The sequence below is a fragment of the Phacochoerus africanus genome, chromosome 6 (assembly GCF_016906955.1).
Source record: "Phacochoerus africanus isolate WHEZ1 chromosome 6, ROS_Pafr_v1, whole genome shotgun sequence".
Classification (NCBI taxonomy): Eukaryota; Metazoa; Chordata; class Mammalia; order Artiodactyla; family Suidae; genus Phacochoerus; species Phacochoerus africanus.
The window spans coordinates 22,891,265-22,910,040 of NC_062549.1; the positions used below are offsets into that span (position 1 = coordinate 22,891,265).

Here is an 18,776-nt window from a genome sequence, read left to right on the forward strand (position 1 = left end):
CTTACTAACCTCGCATTCTAGTAGCTCAGACTCTTCGCCATCTCTTGGCATGTTTGTATGCGAGGGTAACCCTTTGTTTCTCGTACATCCTGTTTGCTGCAGTGCTGTTTTCTTCTCCAGAGCTGTGCATTTCTTATTTCTCCCTCAGAATCATCTTCACTCTCATCTCCCTGAAATGTTTCCACTGCTCCTGACCACATTACATTCTTTTATTATGAGTGAAATAAGTAGTGGAAATAATACTACTACTCAAACAAATAAGAGCAGACATTTAGGACTTAACTGTTTGTCTTTGAAAGAACTTATTGTTTGTACTGCTGATTTTGATGCAAAATCCTAACTTCTCCTGTATCTTTACTGAAATGCTTACTGTGAACCTTCTTTCTTTGACAGCGAACCCATTTTTTTTTTTTTTAGAAAGTGGTAATTTTATATTAAAATTCTTTGTGGTATTCAGCGACATTTAAAAAATATACTATGTGCTCAATAAATTTAAACTGTATGAATGAAATGATTGATTAGAAATTTTAGTGTGAAATACTAAATACCCATAAGCAGGATGCATATATGACATTCGATGTTGCTTAGTACTTTTATTTTCCAACCTGATGAACCAGAATGTTTTTCTTTTTTTGGCCATAACCAAGACATATGGCAGTTCCTGGCCCAGGGATCCAGTCTTGCCACAGCAGCAATACAAGCCACAATGGTGACAACACTGGATCTGTAACCGTTATGCCACCAGGGAACTCCAACTATGTGATATTTTGACATGACTGACTTTAAGTTATTGAATTAGACTAAAGCAGTTCTCTTTTTTGCAATATTCCTGGTAATCGAAAAAAATACTCTCGGGAGTTTCCGTTGTGGCTCAGCAGTAACGAACCTGATAGACTTGTATTCATGAGGATGTGGGTTCGATCCCTGACCCTGCTCTATGGGTTAAAGGATCTGACATGTCATGAGCTGTGGTGTGGATCTCAGACGTGGCTTGGATCTGGCGTTGTTATGGCTGTGGCATAGGCTGGCAGATTCGACTGCTAGCCTGGGAACTTACATATGCTGTGAGTGCGGCCCTAAAAATAAAAAATAAAAGAAAAAAGAAAAATACTTACTCTTCAATAGTGCTGTCTTTTAACTTGTTAGCTATCCAAAGTAGTTCATGCTTTTTTTTTTTTCACTATTCATACACTGGACTGAGGACCTTACCTTCCAGAATCTGCTAGTGCTTTGGCTTATTTGGACTAAATTGATGATACTTTGTGAAGGAGAACTCCATTTTTATTTTCATAAACCAGGGCAGTATGTTTTGGGACCCACAACCTATTTTTTTTCCCCTCAGAATGTGATACACACTTAGTAGACCACAATTTTCTTTTATCTTTTTTTTTTTTTTGTCTTTTTGCCATTTCTAGGCCCAATCCTGCAGCATATGGAGGTTCCCAGGCTAGGGGGTCTAATCAGAGCTGTGGCCTCTGGCCTACACCAGAGCCACAGCAATGCCAGATCTGAGCCGCGTCTTCAGCGTACACCACAGCTCACAGCCAGATCCTTAACCCACTGAGCAAGGCCAGTGATCGAACCTACAACCTCATGGTTTCTAGTTGGATTCCTTAACCACTGAGCCACGACGGGAACTCCTTACAATTTCTTAAAGACTTCATGTCTCACTTTTAATGTAATCTGTTCTATTTCGGCATTAAAACAGCATTCTTGGAGTTCCTGCTATGGTGCAGTAGGTTAAGAATCTGGCTGCAGCGGCTCAGGTCTCTATGGAGGTGGAGGTGCGGGGTGGATTCCTGGCCTGGTGCAGTGGGTTAAAGGATCTGTCGTTGTTGCCTCTGTGGTGTATGTCACGGCTGCGGCTCGGATTCAGTCCCTGGGCTGGGAACTTCCAAAGGCCATGGGTACGGCCATAACAACAACAACAACAAAACAGCATTCTTAATATCACAATAGGATGAAAAATATTGTACGTCAGTTTCATCATATGTTAACTTTTTCATGAATCATTTTGGTGAGAGTAGTTTATTCTCTGACCAGCACTCTGGTTGGTAGCCTAAGTAATCAAGGCGTCATTTGCAGGTATGAAGATAATAATATTACTAGATACCAATACCTGTTGAGGTGAACTCTGCAGTAATCTGAAATAACAGTAAAACTGCCGTCATGTGTCATAAGAAGTTCAAAAGAATCACAAAGCAATTAATTTTAAATAGAACCACATAGGGCCACTGTTTTCTAGGCATTGTGTTGCTCCTTTCACAAACATCTTTTCCCATCCATGCCTCAACCTGTTTCCTGTAGTCAGCAGTTAAATGAATAGAGCATTAGTGCTTTGACGTCCGGGACACTTAGGAAATGGAACCAGCCAACCAGTTCTTACTCTGCTTAAACCAAAGGATCTTAAGCTCATTTAAGTGACTATATTCTCAGACTTTATGGTTCTCTTTGAGAAACTCCATGACCTAGTGTTACATTATCCTATCACAGAAACCCGAGCGACTTCCATAGGGTGAAATGTGTTTGTATTGTTTCTCTCTACCTACAAAACAAATGCTAAACGCCACATGAAATAGTTTTAAGAAATACTATTTTCACCTTTCTCTGTTAACGCTTGTGGGCTGCTTGTTCATTCTTTTTTAGAAGCCACGTGGTAATAGAAGCCAAAGTCTTCAGAAAATATTAACCAGGTGGCAAGTTTAAAACTGGTAGAATTTTACCTATTAACTTATCATTTCTTGTGTGTGCAAGATGGGGAACATCCATCATTATTCGATGTGTGAGATGGAATACCTTATTGCATAGACCGAGAGAGCAGCTACCTTCGGCAAAGGTAGAATCTGCCGCAATTCAGTTAAACAGAGCGTTGATTCCACCTTATGCAAATACTCAGGATTTAGATGTGTGGAGTCTGTGAAAAAGCCACCGTATTGTTTGATTGGCTGTTTTTCACCAGTTCCATCCAATCTTCTAAGGTAAGCGGGTTACATGAACCCCTTTTTAATTCCAGTTTTCTCACTTGTTAAATTTTACCTATTAACTTACCTTTTTGTGTGTGTGTGATGGGAAATACCCATCATTATTCGATGTGTGAGATGGAATACCTTATTGCATAGACCAAGAGCAGCTACCTTCGGAGAAAGTAGGTTCCTTGCAGCTTTCAGTGAGGACGAAATGAGGAAATTATGTGAGCCAAGAAGCAAATGGCTGGCACATAATAGATACACAGCTTTACGTATCTATTTTTCTTTCACTTAAGTTTGCCTATCTCTCTGGTCTTATGGATGCAGTGTGTTCTCATGAGACACTTAATAACTTCAGAAATGTGTCTTTGCTTTGTGCCTTTCTGACACCCCCACCCCACCAGGGTCCAAGACAGAGACGTTGCTCTTGTTTCCTTGTATGTTGTCTTTTCCTTTGTATGTGTGTCTGTTACTTTTTGGCCTCTAACTTCTTTTTAAATCTTTCACCTTTTGCAGTCTCTTTTGCCCAGAACTCTTTAAGTTCTTCTGCCTTTTTTTTTTTTCTTTTTAGGGCCACATCTGTGGCTTATGGAGGTTCCCAGGCTAGGGGTCAAATCAGAGCTCTAGTTGCTGGCCTACACACAGCCACAGCAGCAGTGGAGCTGAGCTGTCTGCAACCTACACCACAGCTCATGGTAACACCAGATCCTTAACCCACTGATCAAGGCCAGTGATTGAACCTGCATCCTCATGGATACCGTTTGGGTTTGTTAACTGCTAGGTCATGATGGGAACTCCCTCTTCTGCCTTTATTTCTCCTTTTTTTCCCCCTTCTTTCTTCTACTACTGTGTTGACTGCTTGGCACATTCGGGCTCTTTGTGCCCTGCAACTCAGCCTGAGTAGCCAATGGTGGCATCCTGCTCCACTGAATGGCTTGGTTTGCCCATCAAAAAACAGCAGCTGAAAGGTTTCCTCTCAGTGTATTTCATACTCTGTGGTCCCTGCAGAACAACTGCTGTTTCTCTCTCTTTTCACATACACCAACACCATTTAACTTTTTATCTGAAAAATGCACAAATCATAAGTCTATACTTGAGTGAGTTATTACAAAATGAATACGCTTGTTTCACTGTCTCTCATGTCAATGAAAAGGCTTTGCCAGTGCCCTCCACTCCCCAGGGTGCCCCCTCCTGGTCACCTTTACTTTCCTTCCCCCAGGAGTTCATTGCTGTCCTGACTGTTCACACTTCAGATTGGTTTTGCTTATTTTGAGACTTTACATACATCAAATTACAGTATTCATATGCATGAAAAATATACATTCTTTTTCTGTCTGATGTTTCACACCCACCCTCCTGGTTCGTGAAATTCACCCACGTTGTTGTATGTAGTTTGATTTATTTTTTATTACAGTATAATATTCTGTTGTCTGACTCTCCCCATCCCTTTGTATAATCATATATTGCAGCTTTTGAGTCTGTTCTGTTGATGTACATTTGGGTTGTTTCTAGTTTTGAAAATTTAAATAATGATATTGTGAGCATTCTTGTGAATGTGTGTGTGTGTTCATGTGCACATGCATAAGTGGGCTTGTGTACATGCACACATTTTAAAATTGAATTTTGGTTTTATGTCATTCCAGATGTTTTAAGCTGCTAGGAGCCTGGGTCAGATGTTTGAGACTTTTCTGTATTCTTTTGTTCCAGCCTGTTCCTTTAGAAGACAAACTTTTATCTATTTTTATACATTATGGTATTAGTACAGAACATTTTGAGTTTTGGAATGTTAGTGGATACATGATAAAAAATTTGTAAATAAGATTTATAGATTTAAATGCATGTGAAGTCATACTGAGCATTAATACATATTTAAGAAACACATTAAACACCATGTGATATTCACATATAGAATTATGCAGATATATGAACTTCTAAAAGTCATTTTATGATTACAGTAACATTATTATAGAATTATTACTACATTGAGTATTTTTTTTTTTTTTGGCTTTTAGGGCCACACCCGGGGCATATGGATGTTCCCAGGCTAGGGGTTGAATCAGCGCTACAGCTGCTGGCCTTCACCACAGCCACAGCAATGCAGGATCCCAGCTGAATCTGTGACCTACCACAGCTCACAGCAAAGCTGGATCCTTAACCCACCGAGCGAGGCCTGGTATCGAACCTGCATCCTCAAGGATACTAGTCAGATTCTTTTTTGCTGAGCCGTGATGGGAACTCTGAGCATGCTTAATTTTTAAATGAACCTTCCGCTAATTATGTAATTCAGTTCACAAATATTTTCAGCATGTGCATTTATATAGCCATATGTAGAAGCCCAATCAAACCAACATAGTTGTGTGAATCACAGTTGCAAAAAATAAATTTGATAATTCTTATATCTCACTCCCTAAGCATTTATTGCTCTGTGGCCATGGATCCAGAGCTATGAAATCTGATTCTTTGTTTGGCTCAAAGAAAGTCAAAATTAATACTTTGCGCCCCTGTATGTTTTGATTTGGTTTATTGTTAATTATGCTAGTGAGTGAACTTTAGCATCATTCTAACTTTTATTCCTGTGAGACTAATGTCCAAAGATTCAGGCATTCCTCAAAGAGATAAACCTATACAGAAATTTCCAAGTGTGTTAGCATCCATCTTTCCAGTGAGAACTTTTGTGAGTGTCTGCTCTGGGTGGTTGGAGTCTCATCTCAGTGGGGAGGGCCAAGTTAGAGTCTCTGAACTTTTAGAAAACCTGTATGTCCTTCGCCCCAACACGCTACCCTATTTCCCTCTGATAACCATGATCATAATGTGCTATCATTAAGGATGGAAGTGTGTTTTAGCCTCAGAGATGCTACACTTGGGAAAAGCTTGAGAATCGTTGCTAACATAGAGATACCCAAATACATGAATTAATTTTTTTCAATCAGTTTTTATGAACGTGGTCCCATGTATGAAGTGGCTGGCTATACATTAATACTTTGAACTAACCTTAATAATATTAATAATGCTGTTTTCTGGGCTGGAGAACGTCACCGTCTAGCCAGGTAGCCCAAAGCATAACCATATAATCTACATTGTGTTGTGGCAAGTCCTTTAAACGGAGACGTGTAAATATCCACAGATGATAGTGGCAAAGACTCAACTTCTGTTTGGGGGAATTGTAGAGACTTCACGGAAGTGCATCCCTTTAGAGACTAATAATTTGGTCACCTTAGTGATGTGGTAGGTGTTAGGAGGAAAATTTGAAAGTTAGAGTTAGGATAACCTAGGCATCCATGAGCATAGTGGGAAGATTGTGAATTTGCTTGACCCAAGTATGGAACCCATCACCTGTATTTGATGGCAGACCCATAAAATGGTGTCTGGTGGCTTGTATTCTTCTTAAGTTTCTGAAGTGCTATCCCTTTTTATGTCTATGAAAGCATTACTTACCTGTGGTTCATAAAACACGAGGGAGTTTGCAGGAAGTGCAGTGGTAAACCAAGTGGTCGTCTCATTTGGCTTTGGGCTCCTTCAGACCTAAACTAACTCTTCCACATGCTGGACCTATGGCCTAGGCGAGTGATTCAACCTTTCTAAATCTTCGTTTCTTCCTCTGCAAAATGTGGGTTGTAATAGTATCTTATTCAAAGAGTTGTTATTTAAAATGAATGTAATGCACTCTTGGCCTAGTGCTTGGCTTATGGTAACAATAACGTTGTACATTTTTGTTATTAACTAAAAATCCAGGTTGTAACATACATTATCATTCACGATTGTGAGCTAAAAAAAAGAAGTCTAGTTCTGAACTTTGCTTTCCTTCAAAATTCAAGTAGATTTTGAAGGAATTATTTGTAAAACACCTGAATCCGGAATTATATAAATATATATTTTTTTCATTTACTCTGTTGTGACAGGTGTCCACAACAAGATTGACGGAGAAAAGAAATTACTAATTGGGTTGCAGGTGGTGCAGATCTTTTCTAAAGGTGTGTGTGTCTGCCTCTGTGTATGTGTGTGTGTGTGTTTAGATAGATTCTTAAGTTTATATTGAACTTGAATGTGAAGATTGACTAGATTAGTTATACAAAATATTTAATGCGTGAGCTAATTTCTGCCCTCACCAGTTCCCGCACCTCCACTCATATGCATCCCACACCACTGTTCTCTCTCACCTGGTGCAAGGTAAAGGGTGAGCTGTGGGGTCCAGGAGGAACCTGAATTTGTGGTCATCCTCTCAGACTTGGACCTCACTATGACCTCACTCCCATGTCTGGCTTTGTGTTTAAAATTTACTTCAAATTAACTCCCCCTTTCACGTTTATTTTGGCATATACCTAGCCTATTCCTGTTTTTCAGTTTAGTTTCAAATCTTTTGTTTTACTCTTTGGGGGTAGGGGAAATGCAGTAGCAATAAAACAAAATCCAAGAGCCCATAAAGCTACAGCCTGGGATTTGCAAGGGTGAGCGAGGGAGGCCACTCTCTATACACATCATTTCTCTGCGGCATCTTCTACCATTACATATTCTTTCAAAATACTGATTTTTTTTTAATTTGTCTTTTTGCTATTTCTTGGGCCGCTCCCGCAGCATATGGAGGTTCCCAGGCTAGGGGTCCAATCGGAGCTGTAGTCTCCCGCCTACACCAGAGCCACAGCAACGCGGGATCCGAGCCACATCTGCAGCCTACACCGCAGCTCAGGGCAACGCTGGATCGTTAACCCACTGAGCAAGGGCAGGGACCGAACCCACAACCTCATGGTTCCTAGTCGGATTCGTTAACCACTGCGCCACGACGGGAACACCCCAAAATACTGATTTTAAATCTTTCCTGATAATAGATCCTCATCTTCTTTTCCTGTTGATAACCATCTTGGAAAAAACAAAAACAAAAACAAGCCCTTCAAAACTTGATTTCTGAGGTTCCCTGCTGACTCAGTGGGCTAAGGATCTGGTGTTGTCACTGCTGTGGCAAGGGTTTGATCCCTGGCCCTGGAATTTCCACATGCTGCAGGCATAGCCAGAAAGAAAATTGTCCACTTTGTATCAACGCATCTTAGTTTTCTTGCCAGGTTGATGAAGGAGTACTTATTTTGTCTAAAACATCACATATGCTTTTGTTTAATATTAATACTTAAAAATACTACATTTGCATAGAAAATTACTGTGTAGAGCAGCATCTCCCACTCTGCTCAGAGGAACATTAGTTTTGCGGGTAAGTGGCTTTATGTGACATAAAGCCAAATGAGATTGGGAAATTCCAATCCAAATTGAACAGACTTCCCACTGTATAACTCCCAGGACTTTTCAGAGCTGTGATCACTAATGTGCAATGTAGATCTATGAAGAGGGAGTATAAAATATAGTTTCCACTAAATGTATTTGACCAAGGAACCTCCTTAGCGTTTCTTTGTTTGAAGCTAATATCATGGAAAGAACATAGAGAACAGTCTTGAATTTCTTGTCATCTCTGTTGAAAGAGTTACCAGAGCAATATTCCAGATAGAGCCTCACTAAATTCAGGGTGCCCATAGGCAGAATGCCCTGAGATAATGGTTTATTAAAAAAAAAATTCTTATAGCTGAAGATTTCTAAGCCTGTTAGCTTACCCAAATTTTGAAGGGATTCTGCCCCATACTGTCCTTTTCTTTTTTTTGTTTCATACATAAAACTTTTCTTACCCTAGGTGTCAGGAAAAAGTGGTTTAGCCTACTCTACTATCAGGCATTGCTTTCCATTTTAAAGATACTTTCCTTTTAAAACATCAATTTTCTTGGGAAAATTTCTATATACTTAACAAAAGAGAAAAGTGATCCCAACCTGTGTGTGTATAATTTTTTTTTTTTAATCAGAAGGGCCAGTGATGCTATGTTCTTACATTAGCATTTAGCACTAACTAGATGGGTATTTAAACCAAATTTCATGTCATTAGGGTGTGTTCATTACATGGAGGGAAAGATAGCCATCATTGCTGTTTATTAACTTAAATGGACTTTTAAAAATATGTACTAAACAAAGATCCCTGACCTCTTGGAACATACACACACACACACACACACACACACGTATGTATGTATATTTAATGCCATTCTGAAGTAACTTTAATTGCCTTTCATTGCCAGTATGCATGTACTGATTCCTCATGATATTTTTGCCTTACCTGGTAGACACTCCTGTGGTTTGCTCATTGGACAGTTGGTCTCAGGTGGGTGAGACCTTTTAAGCTGCTTCCCTTGGTACCTTAGGGATGAGCAAGTAGTACCTTAGTGGTTTGCAAGTTAATTACCAGTGTTGTGAGCAAGAGCTGGTGAATACAATGGCACAAATTTATATCCCCTATTGCTTTGGCTATTTTATATTGATAATATAATTTTAAAAATGTATTTTAAAAATATGTTTTTAAATGAGACAATTGTTATAAAAATTAAAAGATGTACACAAAAATATATAAACACGTTATGTTGTGTATTACGTGAAAGATATGTTAAATATCTTTTATATGATTATATTTTGTGTAATATTTTATATATAACATGTTATAAATATTTTATAAATAACATGTTAAATATCATATAAAACAGATAAATTTGTGTTTAAAATATGTGTGTGTGTGTATATGTATAGCCAGCATAAGCTCCCTGTATTCTTCATAGCAATTGTTTTAATCTTATATCTGCTTTGGCGCTCTAAAAAAATGAACAAAAACTTTGCCTAAAATGTTGGCTTAACAATGCTATGAAGACAGTGAGCATTCTTTCTGAATCATCATGGAATGCATCTCTTAGAGTCACCTTACTATACATGTGTGTTAATTTACCAAACGGGTTTGCAGTGATTGACTTACATTTCTAATAGGAGGACGGAGACAGCTATTAGTTAGTTTTATAGTTGGATTGAGGTAATCATTGAGATTTTCTTTTCTTTCTGTCTTTTTAGGGCCGCACACACAGCATATGGAGGTTCCTAGGCTAGGGGTCAAATCGGAGCTGTAGCTGCTGGCCTACACCACAGCCAGAGCAATGTGGGATCCGAGCCACATCTGTGACCTACACTACATAGTTCATGGCAACGCTGGATCCTTAACCCACTGAGCAAGGCCGGGGATCGAGCCTGCATCCTCATGAATGTTAGTAAGATTAGTTTCTGCTGAGCCACCATGGGAACTCTGAGATTTTCTTTTCCATTGAATAACAGACTGGAAAACAGACAAGTCAACATCAGTATCACAATTAAACTACCTTTAATATGCAATTTTTTTTTTTTTTGGCAAATGCTGGGAAGAAAGTCAAAGGCATTCCTATGGAGCACAATGCTTGTTATTTTTATCAGTAGAAATGTAGTATATATACAAATACAATATCAATTCCTATCATAACTATCAAGATAGAGAGATGCACATATGTGTACTTTTTCCATGAGCTATTCTTTTTGAACCTAAGTGCTTTGTTGGGCACTTTGCCCGTGGATCAGTTGAAACATTCTAAGTTTAACAAAGAAGAAAGGATAAAGTTGAGCTTGGCCCAAGCACACATGCAAAGTCAGACTGGCCCCTTTGAATCAACAGTTGTCACTGTAGATTATTTTAATTGTTTTTTTTTTCTTGGAGAGGAAAACAAAAGGAAAAATGATATATGTATGGGCAATGAATGATAAGTTTCTTAATTTGCTTATTGAAATCCTGATCTTATTCAAATCAGAGTTTTTAATACATTTGCCTCTCACCTGTTATGAAAGGAAAAATAATCAATCCCCCTTTCTCTTTGATTATCCGTGATGTATACTTGTTTTATTTTAGTTGTTTTTTTAGTGAAGGAGGTGCATGCTTCATCTTTATATCCTACAGTTTCATTTAGACCTCTAGCATAAAGTCTTCAAAGGCAAACCAAAAAAAAGTTTTGTAATTTCTTTATAAAAGTAGTTAATTAAACTTTTCTCTAAGATATATATAGATATATGGATACTAACTTCGGCAAATATGACATTATTACTTATTTGCCAGACCATCTCCTTTTACCTAGACTAGTACGTTTGAAATGAGGTATTTAAAATGTAGAGAGCATAGCATGATGACATAAAAGCCTAATAAAATGTGTTTGGGCCAGCATCAAAACTCTTTGAAATCGGATATCTAAATAGTGTGTGTTTTATCTCAGAAAAGCTTGGGTTCGTTCTAGTGTCCAGATGACTATTAATGGGCTTTGTGCTCTGAAGCATATGTTAATAGAAGCGATCATTATGGATTAATTTGATGTGAATTAATAAGAGATTTATTTGATGGGAGTTGTTTGAAGGTGATGACATTTAAATCTCAACAGGATTTACGATGTTCAAGAATACCTTTAAAGATTCAGGAACAATCAATTGAGAGAGAGCAAATTGAATAGACATGGATAGCAAAGAACAGGATCTGACACTGGATTTATGAAGTTTGAAGCAGTTTACCAAAAAAAAAAAAAAAAAATCTGGAATCTGAAGAAATAGAAAACATTTAAACTCCTTCAACAATACTTGGGTTTGTGAATTGGATAAACAATGTTCTCTTGCATTTTATAGTTCACTTAAGCAATCTGATTTTGATCTGTATATATGGAGTAGACAGGATTCAAGTTTTTTTTTTCCCCTAAACCAATGAGCAAACACATATGTTCTTTAAAAACTGAACTTTATATGTTGTTCATATGGAAGCTATCTAGTTTGCCAAAGCCCAAGATTCGACCTTCTTTCTATTTTGCTATCACTTGCTTAATTCTTTACATTCTTTGTGGGGGACTTTTGATCAAAAGAAACAATTTGCTTTCTTTTTTTCTTTTTAATTTTTAAAAGAAAAGCTACATGCAATGTGTAATTAATAACTCACTGCTCTTGGGCTGTTGATACAAACAAGCCTGGAAGTACATATATTAAGGAGAAGACTATCATGTCTTTTCTTTTTTGTGCTGCGCTTTGATTTTAAACGCTTGAATGTTTTATTATCTAGAAAAACAATAGGAAAATGTCATATGGTATTATATATTATGATGTTAAGAACTGCTACTTATAATAAAAATCATAGCAGCATTGGAGATGGAGGTCAGATTACACAGTCTTTCTCTCCTAGCGTTTTGGTCTTGTTTGGTATACATTATACACACACACACACAGAGGGAGGAAGAAAGAGAAATTATCAGTTGAAAGTGTACCTAGCTGAAATTACACTTGAAATGGTACTCAAAATTTTTTAGGTTTCTTTTGTTTTGTTTTGTTTTGTTTTGAGAAAGAGGAGTTCCTTAGAGTGTTTTTCTTTTCACTTAAAAATATCATTCCTGGAGTTCCCGTCATGGCACAGTGGAAACAAATCCAAGTAGGAACCATGAGGTTACAGGTTCGATCCCTGGCCTCGCTCAGTGGGTTAAGGATCTGGCATTGCCATGACCTGTGGTGTAGGTCGCAGACAAGGCTCAGATCTAGCATGGCTGTGGCTCTGGCATAGGCCGGCAGCTGTAGCTCTGATTAGACCCCTAGCGTGGGAACCTCCAAGGCTCTAAAAAGACAGAAGACCAAAAAAAAAAAAAAACTACAAAAAAACCTACAAATCATTCCTCTTTTAAATTCATGTCAAATAATAAAGTTGAAGTTATCTTGCTGGATGTGTTCAGCACATAGCTGATGCTGGATATACGTTTGCTGAATGAATGAACAAAAGTTGAAGGAAATGGAAACCTGTGAATCGTAGTCATCAGTATTATTTATGCCACCCTTAGTTGTTGATGGTTTTAATAGTTTATAGTCTTTGAAGGAAATTGGGTAAAAATTTTCTAAGGTAAAACAAAGTGCCTAAGCCGTTAGCCAAAGCCATCATAGGGTCTTAGAAGCAGAGTGCAGGCTAGAAATAATTTATTGTAATTCCCTCATTTACAGATAAGAACAGAGGCTCTGAGAAGTGAAGGAGCTTGCCCTTGATTATATCAGCAGGTTATCCAAATCAGGTTCACATACATGATCTCTATATCCTTCTTCCTCCATAGATTTTGATTCTTTGCTTTGTTTAGGGTCCAGATAACCACAAAGCACCTAGAATTTATATCTTTTACCTTCGAAGAGTTTCCCATATAATGGAAATACATCCTTCCCTTACATGCTTTGGATGGTTGTGTGATCTAAGGTCTTTTTTAAATTACCGTGATAGTTGATTCCTTCTGCAGGATAATTCATTTGATTATCAATGGCAGGGTTATTTATTTATTTATTTTTGTCTTTTCAGGGCTTAACCCCTGGCATATGGAGGTTCCCAGGCTAGGCGTCACATTGGAGCTTAGCCAGTGGCCTACGTCACAGCTACAGCAATGCCAGATCCAAGCCGTATCTTCTGCCTTTACCACAGCTCACGACAGCCTTGGATTCTTAACCCACTGAGCGAGGCCAGGGATCGAACCTGCATCCTCATGGATACCTGTCAGATTTGTTTCCACTGAGCCATGATTGGAACTCCAGCAGGGTTATTTTGAGTAAGTGTATTTAATAAATCTGTGTGTGAGTATATTTACATACATACATTTATTACCCTCATATGGATGAAATAAAACTAAATAGCAGTCAGTTCAAGATATCTAGTTAATAATAGAAAACTCAGATCCCTATTGGTGTGAAGGTGTCATTCTAAGAATATAAGTCACAGGTGTCTAGAAAAATTTTTTCCTTATGTATTTAAGCATATTAATCATTGAGATAAAGAGGTTACTGGAATTATATTTTAAGCTCTAATGCTGGTTGTTCATACTGCATAAACCTGTCTCAGTGATGCTAAAACACAAAAATAGTGCAGTACCTTATTGTGGTTTTTTAATAGTAAACTCTTTTACTAAAAATGCAAAGAAAACTTTTAGATTTGTTTTAATTTAGAAGGCAATGAGCGTAGAATTTGAGATTTTTTGCGAATAGAGTGTCTTATATCTCAGTAATGAAAATGAATACAAATAGAGTGTTTTTAGAAAGCTAAATAGGTCTTGAACCGGTTTAAATATCTTGGCACGTAACATGCATTCATGTGTTCGTAAAGCTGGAAGATAATGTAAATCTGGGAATGCTCATGATTACCTTCCTCTCCCCTAGCCAGCCCCCAGGCTAGTTTATCTCATAATTAGGCAGAGGACTGATGTTGGCACTTTTGAGCCTGGTAGTGCTCATTTAGATGCTTCAGCTCCTCCTCGTTCAATTCACTTTTCGTTCGTGTTTTTTGCTCCTTGTTTAAAGGGTTGTCTGTAGTGGACCAACTATAATGGTATTTTGAACATTTTTTGGTAGTCACTGTGAGGGTAGTCACTGCTATGTAGTGGAATGAAAAAGTTTAAAGTAAGTTGCAGGAGTTCCCGTTGTGGCGCAGTGGTTAACGAATCTGACTAGGAACCATGAGGTTGTGGGTTCGGTCTCTGCCCTTGCTCAGTGGGTTAATGATCTGGCATTGCCGTGAGCTGTGGTGTAGGTTGCAGATGCGGCTTGCATCCAGTGTTGCTGTGTCTCCGGTGTAGGCCGGCGGCTACAGCTCCGATTCGACCCCTAGCCTGGGAACCTCCATGTGCCGTGGGAGCGGCCCAATAAATAGCAAAAAGACAAAATAAATAAATAAATAAAGTAAGTTGCAAAAACTGATGATTGAGGTTCATTGATATGAGTATATATACTTATCCACACACATACACAAATACATGTGTATACCTATATGTATAGTACATCTGTTCAACTGTATTATGACCATTAATGCAATATTTACCTCAATAATTTCATTCAGATAATAAAAAAGATAGTATAAGGATGGTTTAATCACATTACAATCATATTTATCGAGTGAAAATAGAAAACTTAAAAATAGCTAAAAAGGTAACACATGTTATAGTATGTCATGTTTCTGTAACTCACTGTAAGGCTTATGTAGATCTGATGCAGAATTTCTAACGGCATTGAAATAGTTTTTTTCCCCTCAGTCCCATGGTATATATGCACTGGTACTGTGCATCTGATGAAGACTAGTTATGGGTACCACTCCATGTCTTTAACTGTGACCGTGCAGTATCAGCAGATGCACTTTGTTATCTTTTCCAGAAGCAGGTTCCCTTCATGTTTACTAATTACGATGTTTTATCCCCACCCTAATGTAGGTAAGTATGGTGGCCCTTTAGGTTCAGGGGGATTTACAGGTTAAATAATCTTTCCAAAATCACCATCTGCTGTGAAAATGACTTCTGCCATCTTTTATATCATGTCCCGCCTTCTCTTGCTGCTTTATTAAAACCCAGAGAGGGGAGAAAAATATTGCTCAAGATGTGCTCATGCTTTTTACCTGATATCTTTTAAGCGGGCCATGGTGCTGGCATATTAAGGCATTTTAGGTGTGATCCATTAAAGTATGTTCACATCATTTAGGAAGGAAAATATTTTTTTTTGTTTTGTTTTGCAGATGTACAGATCAGCTCTCAAAATGTCTTCTGTGTCTTCTGAGCGTCTTCTAAGACAGTTGCATTAGCCCTCCTGCTAGTTGACTAATAGAATTAATAATTGTAAAAAGCACTCTAAAGCCACATGCCTTATGAAGTCAATGCTGGGTATGATTTTACAAGTATGTGATCTATTTTTTCAAGTGAAAATTTAACTGGAAAAGTTCTTGGCACACAGTACAACGTCATGCAATCTGTTATTTGTCTTAGAGATAATAACTTGAGGGTGGGTCTAGTCTTACGGTATCTAACTTATGAGTTGTTAGAGGAGTTTCTTCCACTTAGAAGTATTGCGAATGTGCTTATATTTACATAATATGTCATTCTGAAAAATTACGGGGATGTAATTCCAGTAAAAAATTATTTTTTCTCGAACTACTTCAAAGAGTAGTCAACTAAATTAACCATTTTTTTTTTAAAAGCAAACTAAAAAGAACATGTCCCTTCCCCCTCACAACAACAACAACAAAAATAAAGCCCAAATGACCTTTCAGATGTGTCTTTGAAGTTTTAGCAGTTTAACATTCTTTGCAATGTATATTATTAAGGGCCTTCACATAGGGGCGTCACTGAGTCATAGGAGTTCTAAAGGTCTGTTCTTGGGTGGAAGAAGGAACTGAAATTTGAAAGGATGAGAATGGAATCAAATTATATTTTCTTTTGGTCACTGCAGAGGCTGGTTGAGTAGTTTTTAAACTATGACCCATTACTTTCCTTCATGATAACAGCACATCAGCAAGATTCAATTTTTTTTTTTGTTCTGGAGAATGTATTAATTTTTTCAATTCTTCACATATTTATATCTACTCATTTCTAAGTATTTTATCTTAGTTCCTTTGCTATGTAAGATGTTTCTGTTCTAGTTGCCGTGATCTTGATATAGGGACCTAATCTTAATGAATTGAATTCTTTCATCCTGTTTTCTTCATGAATCCTGCCTTTCATATAGATTTTTATCTTTTCTATGTGGCCTTATTTATTTCATTTTGGTGCATCTCTGTTAGATTTTATTTATATGGTGGAGAGTATATTAAAATCCAATGGGGAGTTCCCATCGTGGCGCAGTGGTTAACGAATCCGACTAGGAACCATGAGGTTGCGCGTTCGGTCCCTGCCCTTGCTCAGTGGGTTAACGATCCAGCGTTGCCGTGAGCTGCGGTGTAGGCTGCAGACGCGGCTCGGATCCCTCGTTGCTGTGGCTCTGGCGTAGGCCGGTGGCTACAGCTCCGATTCAACCCCTAGCCTGGGAACCTCCATATGCCGCAGGAGCATCCCAAGAAATAGCAACAACAACAACAACAAAAAAAGACAAAAGACAAAAAAAAATCCAATGGAAAAACAAAGAGGAAATCCTGGGGGGAAAGACATAAAATATTGTACCAAATCATCATATTTTTGTATGGAGGAATGGCTGATATTCTTTAAACTAGTATTTCCTTTTCTTTATTCTCTAAGTATAAATATATACTTAAAACAATACATTTTTTTTTTACTCAAAGTCTTATGTTTTAGACTGTAACTTGTTTCTTAAGCTCCCTTTTCATTCTTTTTGCCTTTCCTTTTTTCTTTTCCCTTTGTCGACCACCAATAAAATTGCCCTCTAGTCTTCCATGCATTGGTACAAGTTCTCAAGTTCTGTCTCTTCACAGAGGAGTAGACTCTCCTAAAATGTCACTATCCACAGCTAAGACATGAAAATGCAAACATTAAAAGACAAATTAGTTAACCAGTGTTCCTTCTTTTAGAAACGATGGTTACCTAGCTTTCTTCATTTTAGGAGCTAATGGTAATGACACCAAGGTGAAGACCACATTCCCTCCCCTCCCCCACGCCCTCTCCCCACTTCCAACACTCCCTCCTCCCACCCCATGCCAGGCATGTTTACCCGCCTCTTGAGCATCACGTCACCCACCCTCACTTGAAGCTTCAATCCTTCATCTGATAAATGGGTTTTTGGGGGTTGTTTCCTTTCCTAGAGGGCGATTCTATGGCTGTTCAAAGACTGACCTTCCTGGCATATAAGAACAGTGTACTTTCTTAAGAAGACTTACAATATTTTGATATTATTCAAGAAAGTGAATTTTTATCTTGTAAACAATTCATCATACTCTATTTAGTGCATTATCCTGGCTCCATGATTCACATTCTACACATTTTGCCTGACCAGCTTTTCAGAAGCGAAGGTTAACCTGTATCTCCAGAGTCAGTGTGGTTCCTCCGTGCTTGTGAGAAATTATAGATGAGAGCAACTAAAGCATGCTATTAATTTGGATTTTCTTAGGACATTGTGGATAACCAAGGGGTAACAGCCTCTGTTAAATCTGTCCTTTGGTAGCATCAGCTAGTAAAGAAGGCTTTGGTCATTAGCCACAGGTGGATTTTTCCAGTTGGGGTGATAAGGCACAGAGTGCTTACAGTTTTTTGGCTGGAGGATTAAGGAACACAGGCTGGAACCTCAGTTCTCCACAGCCCGTTATCACTGTGTTCTTTTACTGACACGACACAGTTTGTGTCTTATCTCCTTATACCTGTGGAATTCTGACTCAGTAGACTCCAGGGGAGGAACTTGTCACTGCATTTTTATTTTATTTTATTTTATTTTATTTTATATATTTTTTTATTTTCCCACTGTACAGCAAGGGGGTCAGGTTATCCTTACATGTATACATTACAATTACATTTTTTTCCCCACCCTTTCTTCTGTTGCAACATGAGTATCTAGACATAGTTCTCAATGCTATTCAGCAGGATCTCCTTGTAAATCTATTCTAAGTTGTGTCTGATAAGCCCAAGCTCCCAATCCCTCCCACTCCCTCCCCCTCCCATCAGGCAGCCACAAGTCTCTTCTCCAAGTCCATGATTTTCTTTTCTGAGGAGATGTTCGTTTGTGCTGGATATTAGATTCCAGTTATAAGTGATATCATATGGTATTTGTCTTTGTCTTTCTGGCTTATTTCACTCAGTATGAGATTCTCTAGTTCCATCCATGTTGCTGCAAATGGCATTATGTCATTCTTTTTTATGGCTGAGTAGTATTCCATTGTGTATATATACCACTGCATTTTTATTTGGACTTTGCTCATGATGCCACTAACTTGAAAGGCACAGTTGAACTAGCCTGTGAAGGTGAACCATAGGACACTGCTAACATGCCTGTGCTGAGCTACAAAATGACAGTGTCACATGTTTCAAGTGACTGTTTTACTTGAGTCATTTTCCAGTTTGTTCCTGATGGTGGGGTTGGTACTGTGTCCGCCATGCTATGTATAGAAACCCCAGGCTTAAGTAGGTTCCCGTCATGCTGGATGGGGTCCCAGTAAATCCCAGCCTGGCCACTAGGCTGTGTACTAGGTCACCCTTC

General features: G+C 38.3%; 1 protein-coding gene across 6 annotated transcripts in view; it reads left to right on the forward strand.

Moving 5' to 3' along the window:
• TRPS1 (transcriptional repressor GATA binding 1) overlaps positions 1–18,776 on the forward strand; it is a 246,919-nt gene that overhangs the window by 28,490 nt on the left and 199,653 nt on the right. Inside the window, exon 2 of one of the 6 annotated variants that reach the window (XM_047783382.1) lies at positions 15,379–15,537. The exons of 4 other annotated variants lie outside the window; for them this stretch is intronic. In XM_047783382.1, the coding sequence (XP_047639338.1) occupies positions 15,501–15,537 (37 nt within the window). In that variant the 5' untranslated portion in view covers positions 15,379–15,500. The remainder of the gene's footprint in view (positions 1–15,378; positions 15,538–18,776) is intronic. One more of the 6 variants, XM_047783383.1, reaches the window with a different exon arrangement.